A 25,697-nucleotide genomic window follows, 5' to 3' on the forward strand; every position below is an offset into this window, starting at 1 on the left:
CCAAGGGCGCTGTGGAACATGATGGAGATTTTGGTGGTAAACAGTTAGGAGGAGACTGGTAGCTACATTCAAGCTAAACTGTAGCCCATCCAGAAGTTTGACAGAGAGAACCAGAGAAAGAGGTAGCTAATAAGAGCCCTCTTGGGTGGGACAAGCCACAAAGGCTGGTGCTACAAAGGGGCCTGGGTTCAATAGGATCAGACTGTGCAGCAACTTATGCCCAAAGGCATTGTGGGAAACAGCAGACACCCAGCTGGCAGTTAGCAGAGACCTGATGGGTGAAGGTGGGGTTGGCGGGATGGTAACTAAGGACAGTCCTGTGAAAGAAATACCACATTTATTAGTAGGTTAAAATTATGAGACAGCAGAAGAAGAGCCTTTCACAGAGAAACACTGGAAGAAGGAATGGACCACCGTCTGGGTAGCAGAAGGGCGTCCACGGAGGGCATGACCTTGGAAGTCCCTCCTAATGTTAGGGTTTGGGGATTCCAGTCACTCTTTAGTCATTTCCTCCTTCATTTTCCCCTTCTTTTTTATCTTTTAATGCTTACCTACCAGACCACTGGGTTAAGGACAAAAGTTAAATTTATTGTTTGGAAAGTTAATACATGTACATGGTACCAAATACAAATTTAAGAGGGTAAACTTGTCTCCTTCCCTCTTCTTTCCCCTCCTACCCGGTGCTTCCCAGAGGCAATTGCTATAATGATTTGTATTCTTCTAGAAGTATCTACTCTAAAAATATTTTAGTATATTCTTCGAAAACACACAATCACACATAGATGGTAACATACTCTACAACCTTGTTCTACATCTTGTTTTTTCACTGAACAAAATACGTATGTGCGTATGGAAGATGAACATTTTTTAAAAATTGTAAATATTTCAGATGCACAAAAAGATACAACTAATAATGTAATGAATATCAGTGTATGCCGCTTAAGATTTGCCAGTTCAGTTGCTCTTCCCTAATTATCCTCTTTCCCCACCCACCCAAGGGTAACTACTATCCTAAATTTTGTGGTTACCATTTCCATATATGCTTTCACTACATATGTGTGATATATCCCTGAATAATGCAGTCTTATTTTGCTTGTTTTGAAATTTGATATGAATGATGACATTCTGTAGTCTACAGTTTGCTTTTTTCTCTCACCATTGTGATATTCAACCATGTGGATGTGTGTATCTATGGCTTATTCATTTTCATTGCTGTATGGATCTCCATGGATGAATATATTGCTGTCTGTTCTGTTTGGTCATAAAGTGTGTTTCCATCTTTTTGCTGGCCTGAACACGTAGGCACATGTATGAGAGTTTCTCTACAATGTATTCTTAGGAATGGAAGTAAGTCACAACTGCATTATCTACAACTTTACTTCATTCTTTCTATTGTTTCTTCAGTCTTTTAATGGGCTGCCTAATATTCCCTTGTATTAGCATATTGTAATTAAATTAGCCAGTCTCCTAATCATGGGCACTTAGATTGTTCACAGTTTTTGCTGCAGTCTATATATGCTTTTTGCACATGTGAGAGGATATCTGCAGCATAAAATTGCTGGGTGAGAGTCTTTTAATGAGGCCAGTTATATAATTTGCTAATTATTTTTCTAATTTAATGAGCTCATCAGGTGATAGATTCAGATACATTATAAGTTAAAATGTTTCAAGTTCCACAGCATTTTTCAGCCCTGAATTCCCTTCCTAACTCAATATTAAATTATACTGTTTTTGTAGTATACATTCCCTACCCCAGTCTAGCACCAAATAAGGACATACTTTTATGAAATAAGTATTAATTTTTAAAATAAAAACATTACTTTGGCAGTTCATAAGTTGAATATTTCCTGTACAAATGAAAATGAACTTTCTCCAGTATGGTTTTTCAATTTGAATGTATCTTATCTTACTATGAGCCTAGTCAATATATTTTAAGACTCTAGAATTGACACATAATTTAATGGTTAGCTAACGACAGCCCATGGGCCAAATGTGGCCCACTGCTTGTTTTCTAATAGCCTGTGAGTGAAGAATGTAGAAATTTTTTTCATTATTTTCATTTTTAAATGATTGAAAAAATAAAAAGAATAGTAATATATTGTGACATGTAAAAACTAGAAAATATTCAAATTTCAGTGTCCATGAATAGAGTTTCTTTAACACAGCTATGCTCATTTGTTTACGTGTTGTCTGTGTGCTTTTATGCTACAACAGCAGAGATAAGTGAGCAGTTGCAAAAGAGATGGCGGTGGTGCTCTCAGTGCTTTGAATTGCTGCTTAGTGCACTACAAATAGCTTTGATGCATTATAATTTGACAGTGTTTAAAGTGCCACACACATAACTCTACTGTGACATTTAAAAAAAAATTACCAGTGATTACCCTTCATGTCAAAACAGGAAGAGAAAAGTGGACTTTGAATGTTGTGCTTTTTAACACAGTGGAATATGGGTTGTTTTACAAAATTAGATGGTAGGTTATGTGGTTATGATGCAGTGACACAAGAGCTGTGCTAAAGAGTACGTTACCACTACTAAGCGCTCACAACAATATCCCCAACTCACAGGAAAGCAATGGTCAGAAAAATTAGAAGATTTAAAATATGATATCTCATCACTGAGAATTTCTTCACAAAAATAAAAGAGTCAAATGACACTGTAACCAAAGTTTGTTTCAAACTGGCTCATGTGTTAGCCAAGCAAGAAAACCATTTACCAATGATGAGTTAATTAAATCATGTTTAACTACAGCAGATATGTGTGCCCAGAAAATAAACTTATTTCGGACCATCAGGCTTTCAGCAATAACTATTGCTTGAGGAGTTGGGGACTTCGGGAACAATATCAGTAGTCAAAAAGCAATGCAAATTATTTGAGCAGTTTTCCTTGGCTCTTGGTGAGTTGACAGATATTACTGATACTGCCTAGTTGTTATTTGGAGTCAATGCCAGGTTTGAAGTGACTGAAGAATTGGTCTCTGTGAATAGTCTGTAGAGAACAAGTACAGGCAAGAATGTTTTCAAACCAGTTGAGAAAACACAAAGTTCATACAAACTGAAGTGGGATCTGCTAGGATGTTTTACAATGAATGGTGGTGAAAATATGTGTGGAGGAGAAGAAGGCTTAGATGGACAGATTTACAAAGCTTGCAACAATGTAAGGTGTTTAAAGCCTATGGTTATGTTATTATTCATCAGCAGGTGCTTTACAGAGAGTATTTGAGTCTGTCGTGTATCATTAATTTATTGAACCAGTAGTGTTGCCAGTGAACTTTACTTACTCTCATTGACTTCATCAACATCAGTTCTGTGAATTTTTGTCAGAAATAAGAACTGAATATCCTGACTTGCCCTGCCACACAGCAGTTCTGGGGCTTAGCAGTGATAAAATTTTATTGTGGTTTTTTTTTTTTTTTTGGTTTTGTTTTGTTATAGCTCTGAAATAAGATTGAAAATTTTCCAAGTGAGAACTGCCCTCAACCACTATTATCTCTTTGAGAATTAGTTTTTGCTTCAGACTTGATAATGTTTCTTAATTCAACCTAAAAGTACAAGACAAAGCAGTGCTTATGTGCAAAACTTATATTGCATTCAGGTCACTTTGATGACTATTAACGTTATTTGAACTGCAAGTAATAATATCAAGCTAATTGAGGAGCTTCCCCCAACCTTTGATTGAAAGTGATTCATGTGCAATGTAATGATGAGGCAGATTATCAAAGAGAAGAATCTAATAGAATTTTATGCAGATACCTTCCAAGTCATGGACATGCTCCATTAAAATCATGTGCTTGTGGATTAATAACAATATTTGCAGTATCTAGGCTGTGTGAAAGGAAGCATTCAGGATAAAATACATCAAATCTCATTATAGATCCACATTAACAGATGAACATTTGCAATCGATTTTGATGATAAGGAACACTAACTTTGAATACCAGTTAATTTAAGTATTATCCCCCCATAAGGAATTACATGCTCCTTAGTATTAGCAGAAAAAAAAAAACTTGGTTGTTATTACATTTTGAATTTCATCAATAAAAATTTTGTGAAAATTAGTTTTCTCTTTTTCTACACAAGTACCTGGATGATATTCTCAGATGCCCTCTTGACCCACAAATCCCCAAATATTTACTATCTGCCCTTTTTAGGAAGTTTGCCTATCCCTGGCTTAGAGCAGTGTGGCTCAGAACAAACCATTTTCCTGTCACTTTTTCAGTAGCATTTTTGTTTTCTTGCTGTTTCCTCACAGCAAGAAAAATTGAGTACTGAGCATGTTATCTTCTATAGAACTTCTTGGTCCTTATCCTTACAGGAGAGCTTCTTGAGCTTATCATTTATAATGGAGTTTTATGTTGGAACTGCCTTGAGGAGGTATCACCTTTTAATTCCATCTAGATGTGACCTTGGAAACTGCTCAAGGCCAACAGTTGTGAGTCTAATTAAAGCACTGAAATTTGTTACTATTGACTTAATCCTCAAAGTGATCAGACTGAAAAATGGTACAGAGTATATTTTGTAAGGTTTGTAAGTCACATTTTGCTAAAATCTTGTGTGTTAGTTGATGTAAGAACAAATATATTTGTTTTTTTTAATTTGCAATAAGAAAATATATAGTTCTGCCTCTTTAAATAGGTTGCTTCTAATGTTTTTAAGCATATACTATTTCATGAAACGTTTAAAAGTTGAATAAAGGTAGAAAGAAGGAAAAATTTCACCCATGCTCTTTGTGTAAAAACATCCACTAGAAATATTTTGGTGTTTTCCTTCCCTGCTTTAAGTCAGTGAAAATTTATGCGTGCTTGTTTCAGTCTACCCAATGAGTGTTGATTTTTACTTTGAAGGGAAATTTGAGAATGGTGTTGCAGAAGGAATGGTGGATCCCAACCTAAACCCCATCTCAGCATTCCGACTTTCAGTTATTCAGAATTCTGCTGTTTGGGCCATTCTTAATGAGGTAAGACAATATATTAAATCAGTAAAACTGCTTAGATTCTACATTTTTTACAGCATTTGGATTTCATAATTAAGACCTTTTTGGAATTGAAAATTGCCATTTCATGCTGTTCACTATCTTGTATTTCAGATTCATATTAAAAAAGTCACAAACTGACTATCTTCTAAGAAACCAACACATTTTTTCCCTGTGAATTTGTTGATTAAAGATGGCTGAGCATGTACCGTTTTTTGGTAACTTGAATTCTACCTCTTGTGAAATCTACTGTAGATAAGATGATTGTCATTTCCACTTGGAAAATGAATCTTCCATGGATAATTGTATTCATTCGAACCTAAGCTGTCCTCCAGTTTTAACTTGACTCAGACATTTTACAGTTATGACAGCCTGTTAATATGACTTGTACTATTTTGGTATTATACTAATACATAAGAGTTGTACATATTGTTACATTCCTTAAAATTTGAGAAAAATTAATGTTAAATACATTTTATGAAGGGGGTACTTTTGAAGTTCATTTATTTTAATATTATAGACCCTCTTTTATAGATTATCAGGGATTATATATATATATATACACACACACACACACACACACACAAATATACATAAAATGCTACGGAGTTAATTTATTAGAAACACTTAAGAAGTACATATTTTTGTGCAGTAAATTTTTGAATCAATACTTTTTTTGAAAACCAGTTACCTTGCTTTTTTAAGTTCTTTCTATATTTTTCTTTGGAAATGCAAACATTACAAGTTAATGCCATTTTTCAAATGCACTGCCATTTAAGAATGATTCTAGATTGATTTCCTAACTGAAGTACTTTTATAATCACAGTGATTCTGAACAAAATATTTTCAAAGGCATTTGTCATTCCTTAAAGCCAAGATTTTAAAGACCAATGTCCTTTTTGAGGGTTATTTTACTATACTGTGTATGGTGTGTAGTCACAAAAAATCAGTCTGATAAATTTTAATGTGCAGGGGTGATGCATTCAACCCAAATTATCATAGACTGAAGTCATTACATTTCCTTTGATATGTAAAATGACAGACTCTTCTCTTTTAATCTTTGTCTTTAATCCATGAATTAGAGGCATTTTCTCTTTCCTTGATGCTTTTATATCTGCACTCCGTGAGTTCTGACAAAATGTTTTCTAGGTAATGCTATTGTATGAGTCATAATTGGTTTAATTTTAAAGAAAAACAAAATTGTAATGTTGGTTTTTTGGTGAAAGGTATTGTAACAGTTGTATGTTTTTCCAAAATTATTCTATTGCATTATGAACTTGTAAGTAAATTCACATCTGAAGAGTATTTATTGCTCTTAAACATGCAAATTCCACATGATATCACTACTATAAACAAAAATACTATCAGCCTTAGCAATCGGTGATCTTTACAAAAGTCTTTTACTTTTACAAAATTATGAATTATCAACATCAGTTCGCAACCAGCCTGGTGTCCTCAGGTGGGTTGCAGGCGGTTACAGGTGTGCAGAGCTTGAATCTCTTGAGCTTTCAGAGTAGCCAGTGGCTGAGGCCTCTGGCAGCTGAAGGTTCTAGCTGGTTGCCTTTAGCCTGGAGGAGCGTCACCTGGTTACCCAGCAGGCTGAACAAACAGCTTCCAGACAGCCTTGTTTTCTGTGCAGGGTTATGCAGTGAAAAAGGTTGGGAAACACTGATAGGGTACAATTATTTCCATTACGCCATATTTGAATAATTCTTAGTTACGTCTCTTGATTAAAAAGTTACATGTTGCCAACAATGATTTCTTTATGTCCGAGTCCAGTTAAAAATTTTTATTGAGGTTTTTAAATTTTACTTTTTATTTTCTTTAATTTACGTTTTATTTCCTTCCCAAATCTCCTTGGCCCAGCGCCTAACAGGGAAATGTCACTGCAAAAGCATAAACCTTTCATTACAAAATTGTGGCACCAGCTTCACATACTAAATTACTGCTGTAACAAATAAGTATCAGGAGGTAAAAATCTGGAGGAATCCCCTTGTTTCCCTGCTTCCCAAGTAGCTAACTCTGATTTGAGGAAGAAAGGCCACGCTCTGAGTCTAGGGAGGTGACAGTAATTGCAGCTCCTGGCCATTGGGTGTCTCAGTCTTGAGACTGAGCCTTACTTACCCAGCCAGCTTTGTCCTGTTTTTGTGCTCAGTCTCCCCTCCCAGGCTTAGCTCATCCCTCCTGTTCCTGAGAAGACTTTCAGCCAAATCTTATCCATCTTTCAAGGACTCTCCTGTGCACTCCTTCCTCCCCATGGATTTGTTACCAGTGCCTCGTTGAGCCCAGAACAGTGCCTGACACGTGGCAGGTGCCCAGGTAGCGTCTGGGGAAGGGGACCAACTGTTCCAGCCCACACTCCTCTTTCTTTAACTCTCTTTACCTACTGTCCTTGCCACACACACACACACACACACACACACACACACACACTCAGCTGTCTACTTTGCTTGTGGCGAGTGTGTGTGCACATACACGTAATCACTCTGGCCAAATGTCAAGCTCCTGCAGGCAAGCCTGTAAGTCATGCTTCCTAGCTTCCTCTGCTGCACAGGTGCTCACGGACCCTCGTGTTAGCTGCGCTCTCCTTTCCCCCAGTTGCCACTAGACAATTAGAAGCACCCAGCCTTGCCTCAAGCAAGCGATTATAGTGGTTGCCCTTAAGAGTCATGTGAGGGACTAAAGTATTGGGACAGAAGATGAGGGGACCTGGAACGAGAGAAGGTACATACTTGACCTTGAGTGGACACTGAACCACTTTTACCCAGAGTGAGTGGGGAAAAGTACAAATGGCGGGACTAATTTTTTTTTACATATGTATATGGCATGATGTCTCTGGAGCTGCACTGTCCTCCACAGTAGTTACTGGACACAGGGTGGCTATTTAAGTTTAAATTAATAAAACATTCAGCTTCTCAGTCACACTAGCTCCCTATGGCTAGTGGCCACTGGGTTAAACAGCACAGATATAGGACATCTCCATCATCACAGAAAATTCTGTAGCACAGCCGTGTGCCAAGAGTGCTAATATGAACATTTTAGAATCCAGAATAATGAATTCCCATCATGAGGCTAAAAGCAGACATGCAGAATATATCGTAGTGCAAATGATGATGAGTATTTCGGGTGAGAAGAGAAGGTTGAGGACCTAATTCCAGGATTCTAAGTTCTTTAAGTCTCCTGCGTTCTTTACAGCATTCACTGTCCCTACTATGTAGTCCAAAAAGAGTGACAACTTGAGGATGAGGTTCCAAAACTCGTGTGATTGACAAGCTTTGGGAAATGTGAACGCACATGGATTTAGCACACAGCCTATAGACATGTGCGTGAAGGTTAATTCGGCTGCTGGAGATGTCTTTGAACAAGCTTTTTAAGTCAATTGCATTAGTAAATAATTAGAAGATGTTATTTTAAAAACTTCAGCAACGCTATGGAGGCTTCTTTTTAAATATGTCATAATAATGAAAAAAGTTGTCTTCCAACAGTGCTGTCCTCAAAGACAAGTGTGGTTATATGGAAACAGCATGTTTGGAGAGATTGCTCTAATTAATAGCAGTGAATGTTTGTAGCAGCCAGAATTCCATGGATGACCCCCCTGCCCAATGACTTTGTATATCCTAACCCTTTGAGTATGTGTGGAACCTGTGAGTATGATCCATAATTACGTTGTACAGCAAAAAGGAGATTATCTGGGGACAGCTAATCTCATCAGGCGAGCGCTTTAAAAGCAGAGTTTTCTCAGGCTGTCAGCAGAAGTCAGATTCAAAGCAGGACTTGCGGCACCATGGCTGGTTTAAGATGGAGGTGGCCGCATGAGAAGGGATGCAGATGGTCTTAAGCTGAGAGGCCCCAGCTGATGGCCAAAGAGAATGGAAACTGCAGTCCTGCAGCCACAGGAACTGAACTCAGCCACCAACCGGAAGGAGTGTGCAGGTGGACTCTCCTCCAGCAGCTAAGAGCTCAGCCCCACCAACACCGGATTCCAGCCATGTGAATCTCTAAGCAGAGAGCTCAGTCCTGCCTGCCTGGACTTCTGGCCTACAGAGCTGTGAGATAATAAATGGGTGTTGTTTTACGCTTTTAAATTTGCTGTGATTTTGTGCAGCAATAGAAAATGAATACGATTTTAAAAGAGGTGAAGTGGAGAAGGCTTCCTACTTGATCCCCTCTGGTATGTTGGGTATTTCTTAATAAACTTATGAATAAAGTCTTGCACTAGCAGATCATATACACAGGCCTCATCTGGGATTCTCTCCCAGAGACCTCAGTTAATCCTCTTTGGCAGGTTGTTGGCAAAAACTTGCAGCACCTTTGTAGCGTTTCATGAAGGAACCGCTAGCATGAGATTGCAGGAGCAGGATCCAGTGAGTAAGGAATCTTTTTCCTGGAATAGGTGTCACTTTATGTTGATTTAGGCTGCTCTGAGCCTGTCAGTTATTGAAGAATGAGGAACAGTGATATTTTAAGTAAGACATTAAGAGAAAAGAAATATTTATGCTTTTATGTAGAGACCAAATAATCTACTCTGTATTGAAGGACTTTTTTTTTTTTTTAAACCAAAATTTATAGTCTAAGCACAGATCAAATCCTATACGTGCTGACCAAATTTTTGTACTTAGGGAATACTTTTCAAAATGCTTCTCTGCTTCCAAGCCATTAATTGCTAATGAAGTTTAATTTTGGTTTGTCCATTACTTTTTGTGCTTCTTTTACTATATTGCTATAGCCTTGATGTAAGAAAAGTTGAGCTAAAAGAAAGAAAATGAGAGGCTAACATTATCGAAAGGTCAGAAATTTGAGTCATAATCATATCTGAGGTCCTAAGAGAACTTTGACATCTGATCTCTTTAAAGAAAAGGAAACTTTTCAAAGCTATGTAGCAGTGTTTATAGTGTATGAAATTTAGTCTGATAGTTGTAAATTATTAATCTTAACAGATATATGCCATGATAACTAACATGCTTACTTTTCTTCAATGCATGTGAACCTACAGTGCTGAAGAGACCACTACTACAGTATTACTAAAAAACAACAACAAAAGATTTGTTATATATATATATACATATATATACCCATATCATCAATGCTTATATAGAAACTCTTCTCTTCTTACCTGAAACACGTGCTTCACCTGTTTGGGCACTAGCTAGAGCATTTCCAGAGGAACAAACAAGAAAGAGCTGGCACTCCAGTTATGTGTGAGTTGAGAATTTAGATGTCGTTCAAAAACGTGAACTGAATGTTGAATGGGAAACACTTTGTGCAGAAAAATGTTAGGAAGAGTGGTGCTAAAATTGTTCTAAACTAAGGATTGTGTGTTGTGGGGAACATTCAGTACTCTTGGACACTAGGGAAGCTGTTTAATATGTCACTTGCTCCTAGTGGCTTCATGGTGTTAGTAATTAGCAAACTGCCCTGGAATCAAAGGTTTGGTATTTTAGTTTGATTAGCATTCCATTATTTATTTGAAATACGCAGTGTTGGCTGAAATTGGGTGAAAATACCTTTTGAAGACATAGTCTCTGAGCCTTAAAAATGGTGGATATCGACAGTACTGTAAGATGCACTGCCAGCATAGTTGATACTTTCATTTCAGTGTAGACAGTCACATTTTCTAAGACAGATTTAGAAATCAGCTGATTAAACTGTAACAACTGTTTCATTTATGGAATGAAAAACTGAAGCATTTCTCCTTGAGAACAAACTTTGTTTGGAAAGGCTGTCTTTGTAATTGGGGTGTTTCTGGAAGCACTCCTGGGAGAAGCTGCCTGAGGAACTGCTTTACCAGGTTGAACCAGATGTTTTTTCTCCGTAAATGTATTGTACATATTTTCCTTACAGTGTCTCCATTGGCTGAATGGGTAATCTCTGTAGTAATATTTTAGGTACCTGTTGGATTTTTAAAGGCAGATTATTTATTTTCAAATTTGCTGCTATAACTGAAAACCTGATAACTGGTCCTGTTGACTGTGCCTTTCATCACTGTTTCTCTGTGCCACAACCGTTCATGTGTATTTGAGATAAAGAAGTTTAAAAAGCCATGTTGAATTCAAGACTCCTAATATAAATAAACAGGTAAAAACTTCATGGGTACCAAGCTTTTTTTATTATTAGTTTTGCTTAACACTGATATAATAATAGTTTACTGGTACTGTTTTCAGTTAGAAAACAGGCGTGGATTTGATATGTGGGTTTTGGAAAGTCTTTTAAAAAAGAAAAGCAGACTGGTGTTAAGACTGTGATTATCAGTGTCATGCAGGTGTTCACTCAGACCCTGAGTATGCTACTATAGTCTCTAGAGTAAGAGTAGCCTCCGGGGACCTCTTCGATCTACTGTATTTTGTTTGTTGGGTAATTTTTTTTTTTTTTTTTTGCATGAACAATGGCTGTTAATGATATTTGGAGCCTGTAGTACAGTGATTTCTATTTGAATTACAAGTAGAGGCTTTTGAAGGTTACACTAGGATCCTGTGACTTATATAAAAGTTTAAAATGCAGCCCATTAGAAATGGGGCTGGACTTTGTACCTTGTCAGTAACAGTGGGGGAGGGGAGAAGGGGAAACATTATTACCATGTTCTCCAAATGGATACTTTCAAAAATAATTCATATTAAAAAGTTTTACCTTTCTCTTTTCCGCATGCCCTTAGTACTTTGCATATATTCTCTGTGCAGAATAAAATACATGCTTTAGTTTAAAAAATATTTATTATAGAAATGTACATTTAATTAGTTTTAAGGAATGTACTAGATAACGGTGTTAGCATATATATTTCTTCAAATTTGCAAACTTTACACCTTTAAGATATCTACAATGATAGTTTATTTACAAGTTTCACAGGAAATCACCACCTCACCAATACTGTTGACGCACCTAAGATGTAAGAGGCTCCCTGTTTCACTTCACTCTGTACTTGTAGAAGGAGCACAGTGTGTGGGTGAAGTTCCAGCCCAGCGCTAGTGACAGTCCATAGAGCAGGATGAGAGGTGCAAACGGGTAAAGAAGAATCACTGTGTTTTTCAGAAACGGCAGTGCTGGAAAAGGAGCAAACCCACATGCGTTGGTGGGAAAAGTAAAGGACTAGTAAATGAGCGTTCTGGAAGACGGCTTCCCCCACAGCACGACGGGCCGAGCAGGCAACACATACTGTGAATCTTACTGAAGCATCTTACTGACGATGCTGTATTGCAGCCAGAGCAACATTACTACTCCTCTGTGTTATTTCCTTCTCATTCATGGCTGTGAAGAAACCGAGCAGCGGTTTCTCAGCACAGAGGCTGAATGAGAAGCAAATCCAGGCCTGAGGTTAAGAGGGTCAAACATCGCCAATATTAATGGACGCGGTGGTGAATTTAAACCTGTGATGCTTCAGAAGCCTCCCATCCTAACGTACCAACAGAGATGGAGGATGTTATAGGAAAAAACCCAACTCTCAGCTGTTTGCGACTTCCCAGCGGGGGAAAGCATTACACGTCCACTTTGAGAAGGTGAGATCTCAACTAGTATCCCAGACTTTAGGAAAGAACTGAAACTCTCACATATAAAATCCACCCTCAGATATCCGTGTTTGTTTCTTGCTCATGGCTTGGTTAGTGGGTCCCTACCCCATGCATTCTAACCTAAATATTTCTCATACAAGTAGTCCTCAAACTGAAACTGAGCTGTGCTCAAAGCATCTTCTAAATCATAGGGAGTTACCAGGAGAGTGATGCAAAATCCACTTTGAGAAACCATAACGTGGCAGTGTGCTAATGACATTTTAAAACTTTCTCAAAACGTGAAAATTCATTAGAAGCCTAAACATAACATGTCACAAACATTTCCCCTGAACTAGAGAAAGGACTCCCAATGCCCCAAACAAGGTATTACAATGTGGGTGGCAGGGGCGTTTCAGTGGTTCCTGGCAAAGCCAAGGGGACAGGCGTGGGAAGCTCTCACCATTGGAGCCAGTCACATGTGAGTACAAGTGGCTTGTATTTACAGTAAGAGCCTGATCATCTAGAGTGACAAGAAAGGAAGGGCTAAGAATATAATGCTAACAAATCATAAGTAAGGTCTCTAGATTTAATCTAACTCTATTTAGTAGTGATTGTTTCTTAACATACATGAAGAATAATGTCAATATGGTTCTCATTCATACTATGAAAAATGAATCGACAGCACGATGTAACGATGAATTCACAAACGTCCTGAGCTCAGCAGAAGCTGGGCCCGATCTTCTGTGATTATCTACAGAACCTCTCATCCCTAAGCTTCCCCACTCCAGCAGGTGGCCTGGCACCTGGCCTTAGGCCCAGACTGCTGAGCAGGCACTGCTGCCGTTGACGCGTAACCACCTCTGCACCCCTGGGCGCTCCCCTGCTCCTGAGCCCCACGATCTCCCTGTGACGGGTGAACTTTGTGTACTGTGGCTGGGGTACAGTATATGAATTGTGAGCAGGGTTCATCTATTTTAAACACAGATGTTTACAAAATAAAGAGTATTTCAAAGCTCCCCCAGCCCACAATCATAAAACAGAAAATGAGGCAAAGGTTTTAAACATGCTCACACCTTGGACCCAACCCTTTCCTCACTCTGACTGCCGGTAACCCAGAACCCAAAAGCCTCGGAGAAAAGGAAGAGGAAACTGAGTGGGTTTCCTGCCAGTAACTTGGACAGCATCAATATGGTTTAACATGGTTCCTTGAAATTATAAAATTTGTTATATACCAGCTATGCCACCTGCTAGCTGCGTGACCATGGGTAAGTTACTTAATCTCTCTGTGCCTGTTTCCTCATTTGAAAAATGGGGACAAGTAAAGCTGTACCATGTATCTGTAAAGATTAAATGGGAGAATTCCTAAAACACCTGGGACAGTGCCTGTAAGAGCTCCATGAAAGTAAGCTAATTGTATTACTGTTGCAACTTTTCCCCTCCCTGTTGTGTTGTCAATCAACCAAAAAACGCAATTACTTACCACTGTATCCTAGGAAAGTTACGTAGATGTAGTAGCCAACTGCAACCAACCATAAGGTATTTCCAACTAAATATCCAATAAATGTGTCCGTTAGGATGACATCTGCGGAAGAGACACATACAATGAATCTCTTTTCAGTGGGTACAATGAAGACTTTTTGATAATATGTTGAGAAGTAACTGCTACTTACGGTTGATGAAGAAAAGCTGGATAAAATGCAGAATGACGAGGAGAGGGTAAAAAGCGTTCAGATGCACGTCGAAGGCATAGCCCCACTCCACATCATAGTCTCTGCTCTGCCGTTTCACTAAATACTTGTTAGAGATAAACCTGAAAAGTTAACATTCATTTCATAGTACAATAAAATTAATTATGAATATTTACCAACTACCTTCTATGTCCCAAGCTTTATTCCAGACATTTGGAGATACAGCGGTAAACAAAACAAATTTCTGCCTTCAATCTCGGGGGAGTAGTCTGACAACAATACAAATAGCTGTCAGATGGTCCCATAGAGAAAAACAGCAGTACAGAAAGACAGAGAATACAAAGTTGAAATGTTACATATGATGATGGTCATGAGAGAGCGACATCTGGGTAAAGTCCCAAGGGCAGTGATGGGAATCCCCCGGGGCAGAGCATTCCAGGCAGAGGGGAGTCCAAGCACAGAGGTGGGGGGGGGGTACAGGGAGGTGGCAGAGGGCCCCGCAGGCTTGAGGAATGGGGGAGGGGCGCAGAGTGCCTGGGACAAGTGAGAAGATACACAGGAAATGGAATCCGAAAACAAACGGGAGCCGGACCTTACAGAGCCTGTGGCCACTGTCAGACCTTTGGGCTTTTACTCTTGGTGGAATAAGAAGTCACTGTGAAGTTCTAAGAACGTCCGACTTACTGTACTGACAGGGTTCCTCTGGCTGCCGGTCTGAGAACAGACTCTGGGGACAAGAGTGGAAGCAGAGAGGCAGATGGGAAGCTGCTGCGAGCAGGAGATGAACAGGGTGGCAGCAGCGGAGGTGCTGACATGGGGATATATTACCGCTGGAAGGCAGAGCCGATAGGACTAGATGCACTAGGTAGACTAGTGCTAGACTTGAGTGCTAGGGTACAAAAAAAAAAGATCAGTCAAGGACGACTGAGAGATTCTGGCCTTAAACAAACGGAAGACTGAGGTGCGAGGTGGGGATGCCTGTCAGCCTGGAGTAAGAGGTAGAGAAGGTCTAGAGTTTACAGGAGAGGTCCAAACTGCGGATATAACCTCATCAGTGTGTAGATGATATTAAAAGCCACGAACCCAAATGCGATCACCCAAAGAGTGAACACAGAGAACAGGTCCAAGGCCTAGGACCTGGGTCTCCCCCGTGGAAAGGTCAGGGAGTCAGGAGGAACCAGTAAGGAGAGAGGGGCCAACGGTGTCTCCAGCCACAGGAACAATCACTCAGCTGGTGTCTCTGTTCCACAGCGTGGCCTAATCGTTCCGTTAAATGACGAACGAACGAGAAGACAGACATCCAGGTAACAGAAAGACAGATTGTCAAAGGAAAAGAACAATAAAGATCATTGTATTATAAACACAGCTGTGGAAATTCAATGGACTCTTCCACATGTGATTTCATTTTGAGGATACCGTTAAGAAAATGCTATGTCTAGTGGAAATAAAAATAGAAAAAAGAAAAACAAGAGGGAGAAGGTGTTACAGTACTAATAAAGCAGTCCTGTACTCAGCTACCTGAAAGCGGCAAGACAACAGTGCTCTGATCGAGCAAACGAGCTCACCAGAACACCTTCCACTCGAGCTGAGAACCTGTGCCATTAAAATGAATGGAATAAGCATCTAGCCCACTACTCAAGTGCCCACGCTGGGGTCCTGCTACTGCCCCTACCTCTCTGCTTAGCCCCTGAATGGCTGCTTTCCAGGCTTCCGGCCTCCTTCCGAGTCTCACCTCTAGAACGTGGACACGCCTTCTGAGAGAGCTCAAAGACAGCTGTCGTGCTCCTCTCCCACCTCCGTATTAATAATGCCAGTCATGTCTTCATCTCGGCCAGACTGTTGCAGCTTCCTAGTCACCTACCCCAGGGGTCAATGAACCTTCACTTCACTATCAACAAGCCTCCTGAACTCAACATGTCCAACATGGAATGCTTCACTTGCACTGGCCACTGACTGCTGAGCCCCAAACTCCCAGGCCATCCCAGAGGCCCCGGGTCCTGCTCTTCCCTCCCCTCATCTACTTCTGTGACACCGCAGCAGCCCGGGCCTCCTCTGCTCCAGTGCAGACCCCACGACTGTATCCAGCCTAGCCACTCTCTCCAGCTCCTCCGTCTCCACTGCCATAGAGAGGATCTTTCCTGAAGTGTGAACCGGATTGCATTTCTGACTTCAAAGCCTCCAAGCTCCCCACCGCTCCCCCTCCCTCCTACTCCCACATGCAGCCTACGAGCTGAAGTCCAGTTCTTTTCTCTAAATTGCATTTAGGGCCAACTTCTCTACTCCCATCTCCTCCGCAGCCATGCAGTGCCCCCTGTGCTCCCATACCTGGCACGCTGTTCCACGCCTCTGCCTTCACACTTGGTGCCAGGAATCAGCTACTGCATCTGCCCAAATGCCTCCTCATGCTGGCTTCTGTGGCACCCCTGGCGTGACTGGAGTCACGCATGAGTTCTATTTCTGGTTCTTCACACGATTCACAGCACAATGTAGGTTCTCAAAAATATACTCAGTCCTTCTCCAATGAACTCAAACTATGATACAGACTCACACTAAGGTACTAAACTCCCGGCTTCTGCGACCCTCCAGATCGCAGAATCGCATGCATTCAAGGCAGAAGGCCGGCTACAAACTATTTGTTTGAAAGCCTTATTTATTGAAATTTTTTCACCTAGCATGTTTCCCTTGGATATCTTGATAATGAATATGTGACTTACGTTGGTTAGCAGTATTCTTTTTAGGCCAGATTTTAGAATCTTAGGTTAATGATGCATTGCATTTTCCAACTACCTAGCAGATACAAGACCTGTACTGGACTAGTCATAAATTACAAAGCAAAATAACAGGTTGGTATAATCAGAGGTTAGCGTCTCAGAATCTTGCTTAAAATGTTAACAGCTACCATTTATTGAGCACAGACTATATGCCAAGTGCTTTTCATACCACAATCTTTTCAAATACCTCATAAATAGATAATCAACTCCATCTTCCAAAAGAGAAGACTGGAGCTAAGAAGTACACAGTAAATGGCTGAGCTGGCATTTGAACCCAGGTCTCTCTGTGACTCAGGTTCCAGTGTTTTCTCTGACATACGACCACCACCACCACCGGCCCCCTGCTGAGCTCACCCACACATCCACCCCATCCGCCAGCCCCACAGGAGCACTGATCAGGGAGAAGGCTGAAAAACCAAACACCAGATTTATACTCAGTATACTACTGTTGGTACAGCAAACCCAGACAAAGTCAGACTGAGAACCCAGTCAATAAAACCCATGTGTGTGGCTCAGAAGAAAGACACCAAAATTTTAACCAAAACAATCCTTTTTCAGGTGTACTTCATTTCATGTCAAAGATGCAAAGTAAGATTCCATAATATAACCCTCTACATCTTATAACTCTAGAAGTGACCCACTGGCAAAGGCAGAATACTGTGCCGTCATCCAGACAGCTTAAGCAGAATTGGCTAACTGCATAATATTTTTGCAAAATCAAAATTTTTGTTAATACGACACAATCATTACTTCAATTCACTTATTTGCTGTGCTTTGACACAGCAGACCATCCCCTTATTTTCTGATGTAGGTACCAACACAGGAGGACAAGGTATATTAATCCTGGCAGCCAAAATCGATGCTTTCAGTTCATCTATCTTGTTTCAATTTCCATCAGCTACTCTCTGAAGCAAGCAAATGGAGGCTCTACCGCAGCATCTGAAGAACCAAAGTTAACCGTACTTACCACATTAAGGTTGATATGAGAAGGCCGACGCCTACACAGTCTATGAATACAACCCAAAGGAGCAGCTTTATCGTCTCAAAAAATCCCATGTCCAGCACAAAGCCAAATCCTATAGTGGACACTGAAAGAAAGATTTACAAGATGTATTCAGGCACTCTGCTAGATTCTAGGGGTACAGGGCATGGTCTCTGCCTTTCAGATGCCCACTCTAGTGTGGGAGACAGGTATGTAAACCCCAAAGGTGTGTTAAATGTAATTGATTAAGAAATGCAGACCACCTTGGGAACACAGAACTACCACTGAGATATCTGAAGTTTACTGAGGAGGCCCCCATCCGTCTGTGGTTCACCAGGGTAGCCCCAGCATTCAGAACACAGCAGCACTCACACCCTAAAGACGGCTCAGACCCTTTCACTGCCCTATTGAACTAAAAGCAGTTTCTCAAGTTCACATTGGTACTTTCAGAACTCTCATTCTGGATTGGCCTGATGGTGAAATGCAATTTCCAACCTCGGGAGTCCTTTTTCACAGTAAGTTTGCATTTGGGTATCAATTTATTTGTCATGGTAGTTAAAAGACATGGAGTGACTCTGTCCTCTGCTTTTGAAAGTTCTGAGGAAACAGTTGACTCTGGCACCTGCTTGGGACTTTTAAAATCAGGAAGAATACCACCTTCTTCCCTGTGAGGAGATTTCTGAGGCTTCAGAGAGGAAGAAAACAGCTGCAGAGATCCCCAAATTGTGACCCACAACATGCTGATAACAAAAGATTCTCCAAATGACAAGCCCAACCTGAAACGCTCATTTATTCTTCAACTCTCCTGCAGACAGACACTTACCACAGAGCCAGAGACTTAACAGGACCAAGAAAGCAGGGTCATCTCTGGCCCACTGATCCTTTGTCTGCTTCCGGTAATGAAAGTTTCTATAAACTCTCTGTGGGGAAGTGAACAGGTAGAGCATCTGCCAGGCAGCAAACTCAAAGTCCATCTGCCGGAAACGAAAAAGCCTCCTCAGGTATTTGTAGCGTTTTGCTCCAGCTGTGTGTCTGGCCGCATCCCTGGAACTCAATACCCCGTTCCCCTGCACTGGGGAATTCACTGAAGTACTCGGTAACATCTTCCTAGATGGACGAAGAAAAAAAATTCTATTCCAAGTCATCGAAGAAACTGTCAGCTACTAGCACCCCTCTTGTGAGTTATGAGAGAAGTCACCTTACATGTCGGCTCCAATCCCTGCGTAGAGGCTGGGCTCAAAAGCGAATGGAGTTGGTTCTGAGGCTGCAGAAATGATCACTGCACTTCAGGCAAGGGCTACCCCACGCCCTTCTGAACCTTCATAATAACACTTTCATAGGGTCCACATTCTCCCCACACTTCACTTCCCTCAAGCCTCAGCTTCCCCCTTTCCCCCCACTCCCCGGCAGGAGCAGTGATACTGATGGAGCCAAATGTGCACTCAGGCAGTCTGGCTCAAAACTCCACCTGTCATGTGGGCTCTCGACCATCAAGACTTTAAGAGAAAGCCTTTGCTGAAGCCAAACTGAAACGATGTTCCCGACGAGGTAAAATAAATGGCCTATCTCACAGGTCCACCAGCGCATGACCAGCAAGCAACTCGTTCATGACTATGTGATGTAAAAACAAAGCAGAACTCAAATGCAGTGTTTTACTTCCTGACTAGTTCAGCAGCGGAACGACAGCGTGGGAGTTCCGGTCCAACCGGTCTGAAGCCAGGGGAGCGCCGATCACCGTCCGGCCCCCACACCCCGCCCCGGCAGCCCAGTGTCTGGCTCCACTCCCCAGGCCTCCTCCGGGACGCCGACGGCGCTTCACGGGCCCTACGGCTCCCCGCCGGCCCGGGGCCTCGGGTAGGGCGGCCAGATTTTGCATAAAAACACAGGACGTCCAGTTAGAACTGAATCTCAGATACAAGAGTAATTTTTAATATCAGCAGGTTCGAAACACTGCGTGGGACATACGCATACGAAAACATTCTTCGCTGGTATCTGAAATTCAACTGTAACCAGCCCCACTGAATGTGTCTGGCAGCCCCGCCGCAGGCCGAGCACCCGAACCCGGGCGCGGTCACTCCAGGGCCGGGTGACGTGGGGCCGCGAGTTGCCGTTGGAAACGGCCCCCGGGTGAGCCCGAGTCGCGCGCAGACAGGGCGGTCGGCAGGCCTCACCTGGAGCCCCGCGGCGGCCTCCACCGGCTCCAAACTGACCCGCCACCGCCGCACAGCTGCCGAGCCCAGCTGCCGCGGGGCCAACTTCCCTCCCAACAACGTCGTTGGCGCTGGGGGCGCGGCGCGGTGCGTCACGTGACTCACTTCCGCCGCGCGCTCGGCCTCCCGGGCTCCGAGGTCCGCCCCGCGCCCGCCGGAAGTGGTGTCTGTGGCTTCCGGTTCCGCCCGCCGCGGCGTCGCTGGCGTTCAGTCAAGTCGGGGCCGTCGCGGAGTGGAGTGGGTTTGGATAGCAGCTGGCGGAAGGCACAGTCATGCCCCGCTATTACGAGGACAAGCCGGAGGGCGGCGCGTGCGCGGGCTTGAAGGAGGACCTCGGCGCGTGCCTGCTGCAGTCGGACTGCGTGCTCCAGGTAGCGCGGCCGGGCGCTCGGGCGACCGACGCCCGAAGCGGGGAGGCGGGACCGGCGGAGGGCTCTCGGCCGGCCGCGGTGATAGTCAAGAGAAGTGCCTCGGAGTTCGCCGTCCTGGGTGTCGAACGCAGCTCCAACTTAATGATTTTGGGCGCATCCACCGTCAGAGCCTCACTTCCCAGGTGGTGTGAAATTGGAGAGAACGGTGCCGCCCCGTTGGGTTTTTGTAAAGGTTAAACCATTTCGGGTCGAGAAACACGGAATGTTGCCACTCTGCTAGGTTCTGGAGGCATAAAGGAGAATAAGAAAGGTTTCTTGAGCCCTAGAAAATAAGAATCAGTAAATTAGCAGGTAATTACATGAACCTGGCACACTATTGCCTAGTAAATTCTCCTTTCTGTGTTCAGTGGTGGCTGAATAGATTCTCTGCCTACTCTGTGTTGGTTTGAACGTGTTGCTGAGTTGAGTTCTGTGCATTCCTGCGTAAGTTGTAAATGAGGCAGCTCTTTATTTTCACCACTTTGTATCTTGCTCCCCCTACCGTGGATCTTGTGGTTTTACGTGCTGTGATGGGAGCTATTGCTCTCCTGTTTTTCCCTCACTACAGCCCCAGGTCTTCTCAGGAGCCAGTGTGAATGCAGAGAGGTTCAAAGTCGACTGGGGAACCTGGGTTCTGGCCTTGAACCCAACCAAAGCACAAGTACCTTTTCCGCTCACCAAGGCCTGATGAGAGGGCAATCCGTTGGGTGCAATTATTTTTGCATTCGGAGATGTAATTTCAGAAAGTTGCCTTTATTTCAAAGAAAAGACAACTACGCGAAAATGGACATCAACCATGAGGCTATATTGGTGTTTCTGCTGGTTCATGTTTTACATTTGGTTCACTGTTTTTGGCAAGGGCTGTGTAAGCATTGAGTAAATACTTGTTTTATGAGTAGAGGAGCAAAATGCCTTGGGCACCCAGTGGAGAGCAACTGATTTTGCTTGAGAATTTGGAAACTTCTCACAGGAGGAGGTAACATTTGCTCTGAGTCTTAAAGGATGAGTAGTAGTTTATCAAGTAAAGGAGTGGAGGCTGTAGTGTTTGTGGGGGGAATCTGAAAGAACACGTGCAGAATCATGGAGATGTGGCAGGCCCACGAGAAGCTGGTGCCCTGCTGGGCTGGAGGACGGGGAATGTGCCGGAAGGTTTGAGAGGACGGTTGCCATGGGTGACGGGTGTCATAGTGAGCAGCTCCGGCACAGAGTAGGACTGAGGAAAGAAACTCTGGAAGTGGAAGAGAATACTGGTGGCAAGGAGAACACCAAATTGGTTTTTTGCAGTGATTGATTGATTTAGCAAACATTTGAGTGCCAGGTCTGATTGAGGGGACATACAGATGAATGGGACACATTGTAGAAATTGGATCTCTGGGAAGCTCGGAAGGTGTAGGCAGACGTAATGACCCGGACACATTGCACGGATGTTGCTTTCCCCCACTGAGTATGTGGCCTTTTTGTTGCTGAATTTGGTCAACTAGGAAAACGTGGTGTTTTCATATAAAGAGTCTCTTAAATAGAAGTGCATTGACAGATTGAGTTAAATTCATCCTGAATGGTCACTTCAACTGGACTATAAAATGGCAATACTGAGGCAAAACATTGAGCTATGCAAATCCAGGCGGATATCCTACCTTCTCGGATGGTGTCACTGGCAGCTCTAGCCTACCCCTCCCCACTAGGAACTCAAGACCAAGGGGAGTTCTGCTGAGGTATATGCCTGCTGTGTATGGCCACCTCATTTATGATAAGGTTTTTGATTCCTCAGCTCCTTGAATAAAGAAATTAATCTGATCTTTTGGCAGATGATGCTATAGTGTCTCCTTGCCAATCTTTAACCCACCTGCAAAGCTGCTAGACTTTACTTTAGGGAGGAATTAAACATAAAATACTTAGTTCTGGGGCTGCACTGAGAGATAGCCAAGGAACTGTAGGGGCTCAGAGAAACTCAGGGTAATGGTGAAAAGGATGTAAACTCTGGTGGGGCTGGAGAAGAGAAACAAGGAAAAAGCAGATTCAAAAGGCATCTCTTGGATAAACTTCTTAGGATTCTGACTCCTGGGAGTTGAAACTGTGCCCAAGGAACTCAATTACAAGTTATCTCCCTTGTGTCTATTAACAGCTTCCAGACCTGCTGACTTTTCATCAGAATCACCTGGAGATGGAGGTGGAGAGCTTAAAAGTACAGATTCCACTGCTCTCCCCATCTCCCTTGTAAATTAAAAGTGTCTCAGGTTGATTCTTGGATACAGCCATGTTTGGGAATCACCAGTCTTGACCTCAGAAGGCAAATAAGCTTGGGAGTGTCTTAGTTGGGTTATAGGTTCAGACGAATATTACAGAGACCCAGAATAACAGTGGCTTAAAAGAGAGAATTCTCTTTCTTGTTTGCCTATAAGTAGGGTCTAGTCTGATCCTCTCTGTCTTCCATGGACCTAAGCACTGTTGATTGGTGGTGTCAGGTGCTGTGATGGGAGTTAGGATGTTACTCTCCCACTCATGGTCCGAGACTGCCTTGCTTCCACATCATCAGGCCTAGTAACATGGGGGAGGAAAGTGGGGCAAGCCACTTTCCATTACAGACCAACCCAGAAGTTTTACATTTCAGTTCCCTGCATATTCCATTGGCTAGAACTTAGTCACATGACCATACCCAGCTGCAAGGTGGCTGGGAAATCTAGCTCAGCCATATGCCCCACTCAAAAGGAAGAGTGAATATTAAGGGGGCAATTAGCAATCTGCCATTAGGGGTGGAGGTGGAGGAAGATGAAGTAATATTTCTCTCTTAAGTGTCGTATCTAGATGGATCTTCCTGGTAGGCAGTTGGCAGTATGGGTTGAAAGCTTGTGAAAAAGGTGGCATCTCAGATACGGTTTGGGGAAGCATCAGTTTATAAATTACAGCCTTTTTTTTTTTGAAATTATAGTCCCCTCGTTATTTATTTATTTATTTATTTTTTTGAGGTACGTGGACCTCTCACTGTTGTGGCCTCTCCCGTTGCGGAGCACAGGTTCCGGACGCGCAGGCTTAGCGGCCATGGCTCACGGGCCCAGCCGCTCCGCGGCATGTGGAATCTTCCCAGACCGGGGCACGAACCTGTGTCCCCTGCATCAGCAGGCGGACTCTCAACCACTGCGCCACCAGGGAAGCCCCAGTCTTTTGTATAGTTATAGTCTTTTATCTCTATGTTGTTCATGTGGACAACCTCATTACAGAGTTTGAGGGAGGAACATTATAGTGCAGAGAAGCTTGCTACTCTGTTCTGGTTCACTTTTGAGATTCACTGATGTAGATGACAATTCAAATCTAGGGTCCAACAGACATAAAGTCTGGAATGTGGCCAGGATTCCTGGGGATCAGGAATGCCATAGATGTGGTACCCTGTAGCTTTTTTCACAGTAAAAACTAGGAGTGTGACTGCAACTTGCAAAATAAAGGTTTTGGAGAGTGATTGCAGTGGTGGGGTCGGAGTGTCAAAATCTCCTTGAGGGGAAATCCTTGATAATGAAGAGCAGGTGAAATTTAAGTTACACCAGAGCTTTCTACTTAAGTAGTACTCTAGCCGACCTCATTAACATCTTTCTGAATTGTTGAGAACCAGCACTAAAGCTGTTCAGACTTTAGGGCACCTAATTGGGGCTGTTTGAGCGTTTAAAGTTAACATGGAACAGGGTCATTTTTACTCTCAGACAAAATTGCTTGATTCATTTTGCATTGGAATTCACTTCGAGTTGGAAGATTTCACGATCTTCCTTTATATCGTGAAGCACTGCATAAAGGTAAAATTTATGACCAGTATATGATTTATTTATTATTTCTTTAACAGTAATAAAATGTAAGGTTTTGATTTTTTTCCCTTGTGAATTGCAAGTTAGTTTAACGTCGTTAAACCTCAGGTGATTCAGAAAATTCAAGTTCAGTCTCCTTTTTCCAGATGTTGTTTTATGCATTTACAGTCCTGGGAAACGGGAACCCCCTCAGCACCTTTCCCTCCCCCCTCCCCGTTACCTCCCCCACTTTGTGACTTGCTCACACTGCCAGTGAACATTAGCATGTGTATACCTTCTCCTACCTGCCGTTTGAAGCTCTGTGTAGACAGGAATATCTTGTATTTACTTTTAACCTCCTGCTAAACTGATGTAGGACAGTTCTGAATTTTTTTTTAAATAAATTAGTCCTTGTGAGTGTTTAGTTACTAGATAAATTAGTAGGGTAGGGGGTTCAAAAAGAAATTTTGCAGTGGTTAAATTTTAATCTTGCTTCTTTGAGTTGTGAAATACACTTTCTGTAGATGCTTTTGTGTCCAATATATTTAAGTGCCTTTGTGTTCAATTTATGGCAGTAAATTTATTCAAAATATTTTAAGATAATGAAGATATGGTAATGAAGTCATTTCTATCCCATGTTTACCTACTAAAATACTACTAAATTTTAGCTCTTAATCTAGTTTTGCAGTTACTTTGTCAAGTGTGATTTTTAAAGTCTTGTTAAGAGTCAGAAATAAGCACTTCCCTTGTGAATGTGTTCTTGTAGCACTGTCCTGTCTTGATGGCAGAAAGGGAATGGTTTAATCCATTTTTCTTAAGCTCTTATGAGCTTTCACTGCTTAAAGACCAGTTAATTTCACACTGGGCCCAGGCAGATCTTCCCTTCCAAGTATATATAAATTCTGTTAAAATCTCACTCTCCTCTTCAAATTCTTACTCAGTGAGCTTCTCACAATAGAGAGCTTGACTGTGGCAGTAGGGGGTGGGAAAACAGAGATGTGTTGGAGATAAACTTGCTTGCATTAAAACGATATTGTAATTGGAGACTTTAAAGCCACTTGATACTACCTTCCAGAACAAACCCTCCCATTCACCACTACAGCATTCCTGAATGCTCACGTGCACACCCTCCCTCCCCCTCCCTCCCTCCCTCCCTCTCTCCTTCTCCCTCCCTCCCTCTCTCTCTCCTTCTCCCTCCCTCCCTCTCTCCCCCACTTCTTCCCCCTCTTTCTCTCCCCCTTCCTCCCTCCCTCTCTCTCCCCCTTCCCTTTTTCTCTCTCCCTCCCTATCCCTCCTTCCCTCTCTATCTCTCCCTCCCTCCATCCCACCCTCTCTCTCCCCCCTTCCTCCCTCTCTCTCTCCCTCCCTCTCCCCACTTTCTCTCTCTCCCTCCCTCCCTCCCCCTTCCTCTTTCCATCTCTC

At 42.5% G+C, this 25,697-nt stretch overlaps 3 protein-coding genes across 7 annotated transcripts in view; 2 read left to right on the forward strand and 1 right to left on the reverse strand.

The window, feature by feature from the left end:
- MGAT4A (alpha-1,3-mannosyl-glycoprotein 4-beta-N-acetylglucosaminyltransferase A) overlaps window positions 1-11,054 on the forward strand; it is a 108,169-nt gene extending 97,115 nt beyond the window's left edge. For both annotated transcript variants that reach the window (XM_027128889.1, XM_027128890.1), the window contains 2 exons: window positions 4,842-4,954; window positions 5,084-11,054. In XM_027128889.1, the coding sequence (XP_026984690.1) occupies window positions 4,842-4,954; window positions 5,084-5,110 (140 nt within the window). In that variant the 3' untranslated portion in view covers window positions 5,111-11,054. The remainder of the gene's footprint in view (window positions 1-4,841; window positions 4,955-5,083) is intronic.
- UNC50 (unc-50 inner nuclear membrane RNA binding protein) lies at window positions 5,564-20,169 on the reverse strand. Of its 4 annotated transcripts, none has more exons than XM_027128894.1 (6): window positions 18,712-18,995; window positions 17,874-17,994; window positions 14,118-14,257; window positions 13,928-14,029; window positions 11,594-11,635; window positions 5,564-6,600 (listed from the first exon to the last, which is right to left on the reverse strand). In XM_027128894.1, exons 1-6 carry the CDS (start codon window positions 18,989-18,991, stop codon window positions 6,557-6,559), a joined length of 729 nt encoding a protein of 242 aa, XP_026984695.1. In that variant the 5' UTR covers window positions 18,992-18,995; the 3' UTR covers window positions 5,564-6,556. The 4 variants fall into 4 exon arrangements, with proteins under 4 accessions (XP_026984695.1, XP_026984693.1, XP_026984692.1 ...); XM_027128892.1 differs by lacking the exons at window positions 5,564-6,600; window positions 11,594-11,635 and adding exons at window positions 11,658-12,003; window positions 20,060-20,169; XM_027128891.1 differs by lacking the exons at window positions 5,564-6,600; window positions 11,594-11,635 and adding exons at window positions 11,658-12,003; window positions 19,092-19,483.
- Window positions 20,170-20,288: 119 nt separating this feature from the next.
- Window positions 20,289-25,697, forward strand: part of COA5 (cytochrome c oxidase assembly factor 5) — a 9,082-nt gene continuing 3,673 nt past the window's right edge. The window contains exon 1 of the mRNA XM_027128895.1: window positions 20,289-20,469. Within this exon, the coding sequence (XP_026984696.1) occupies window positions 20,371-20,469 (99 nt within the window). The 5' untranslated portion in view covers window positions 20,289-20,370. The remainder of the gene's footprint in view (window positions 20,470-25,697) is intronic.

The sequence above is a fragment of the Aethalodelphis obliquidens genome, unplaced genomic scaffold (assembly GCF_003676395.1).
Source record: "Aethalodelphis obliquidens isolate GAN/ISIS:26980383/991018 unplaced genomic scaffold, ASM367639v1 scaffold35, whole genome shotgun sequence".
NCBI classification, from domain to species: domain Eukaryota; kingdom Metazoa; phylum Chordata; class Mammalia; order Artiodactyla; family Delphinidae; genus Aethalodelphis; species Aethalodelphis obliquidens.

Coding starts and splice junctions, on each gene's coding strand:
- UNC50 (XM_027128891.1), bottom strand. Junction 17,995..18,711: donor GTTAAGTCTCTGGCTCTGTG/GTAAGTGTCTGT, acceptor TCTTTCTTTCAG/TGTCCACTATAGGATTTGGC. Junction 14,258..17,873: donor CTCATATCAACCTTAATGTG/GTAAGTACGGTT, acceptor TTAACTTTTCAG/GTTTATCTCTAACAAGTATT.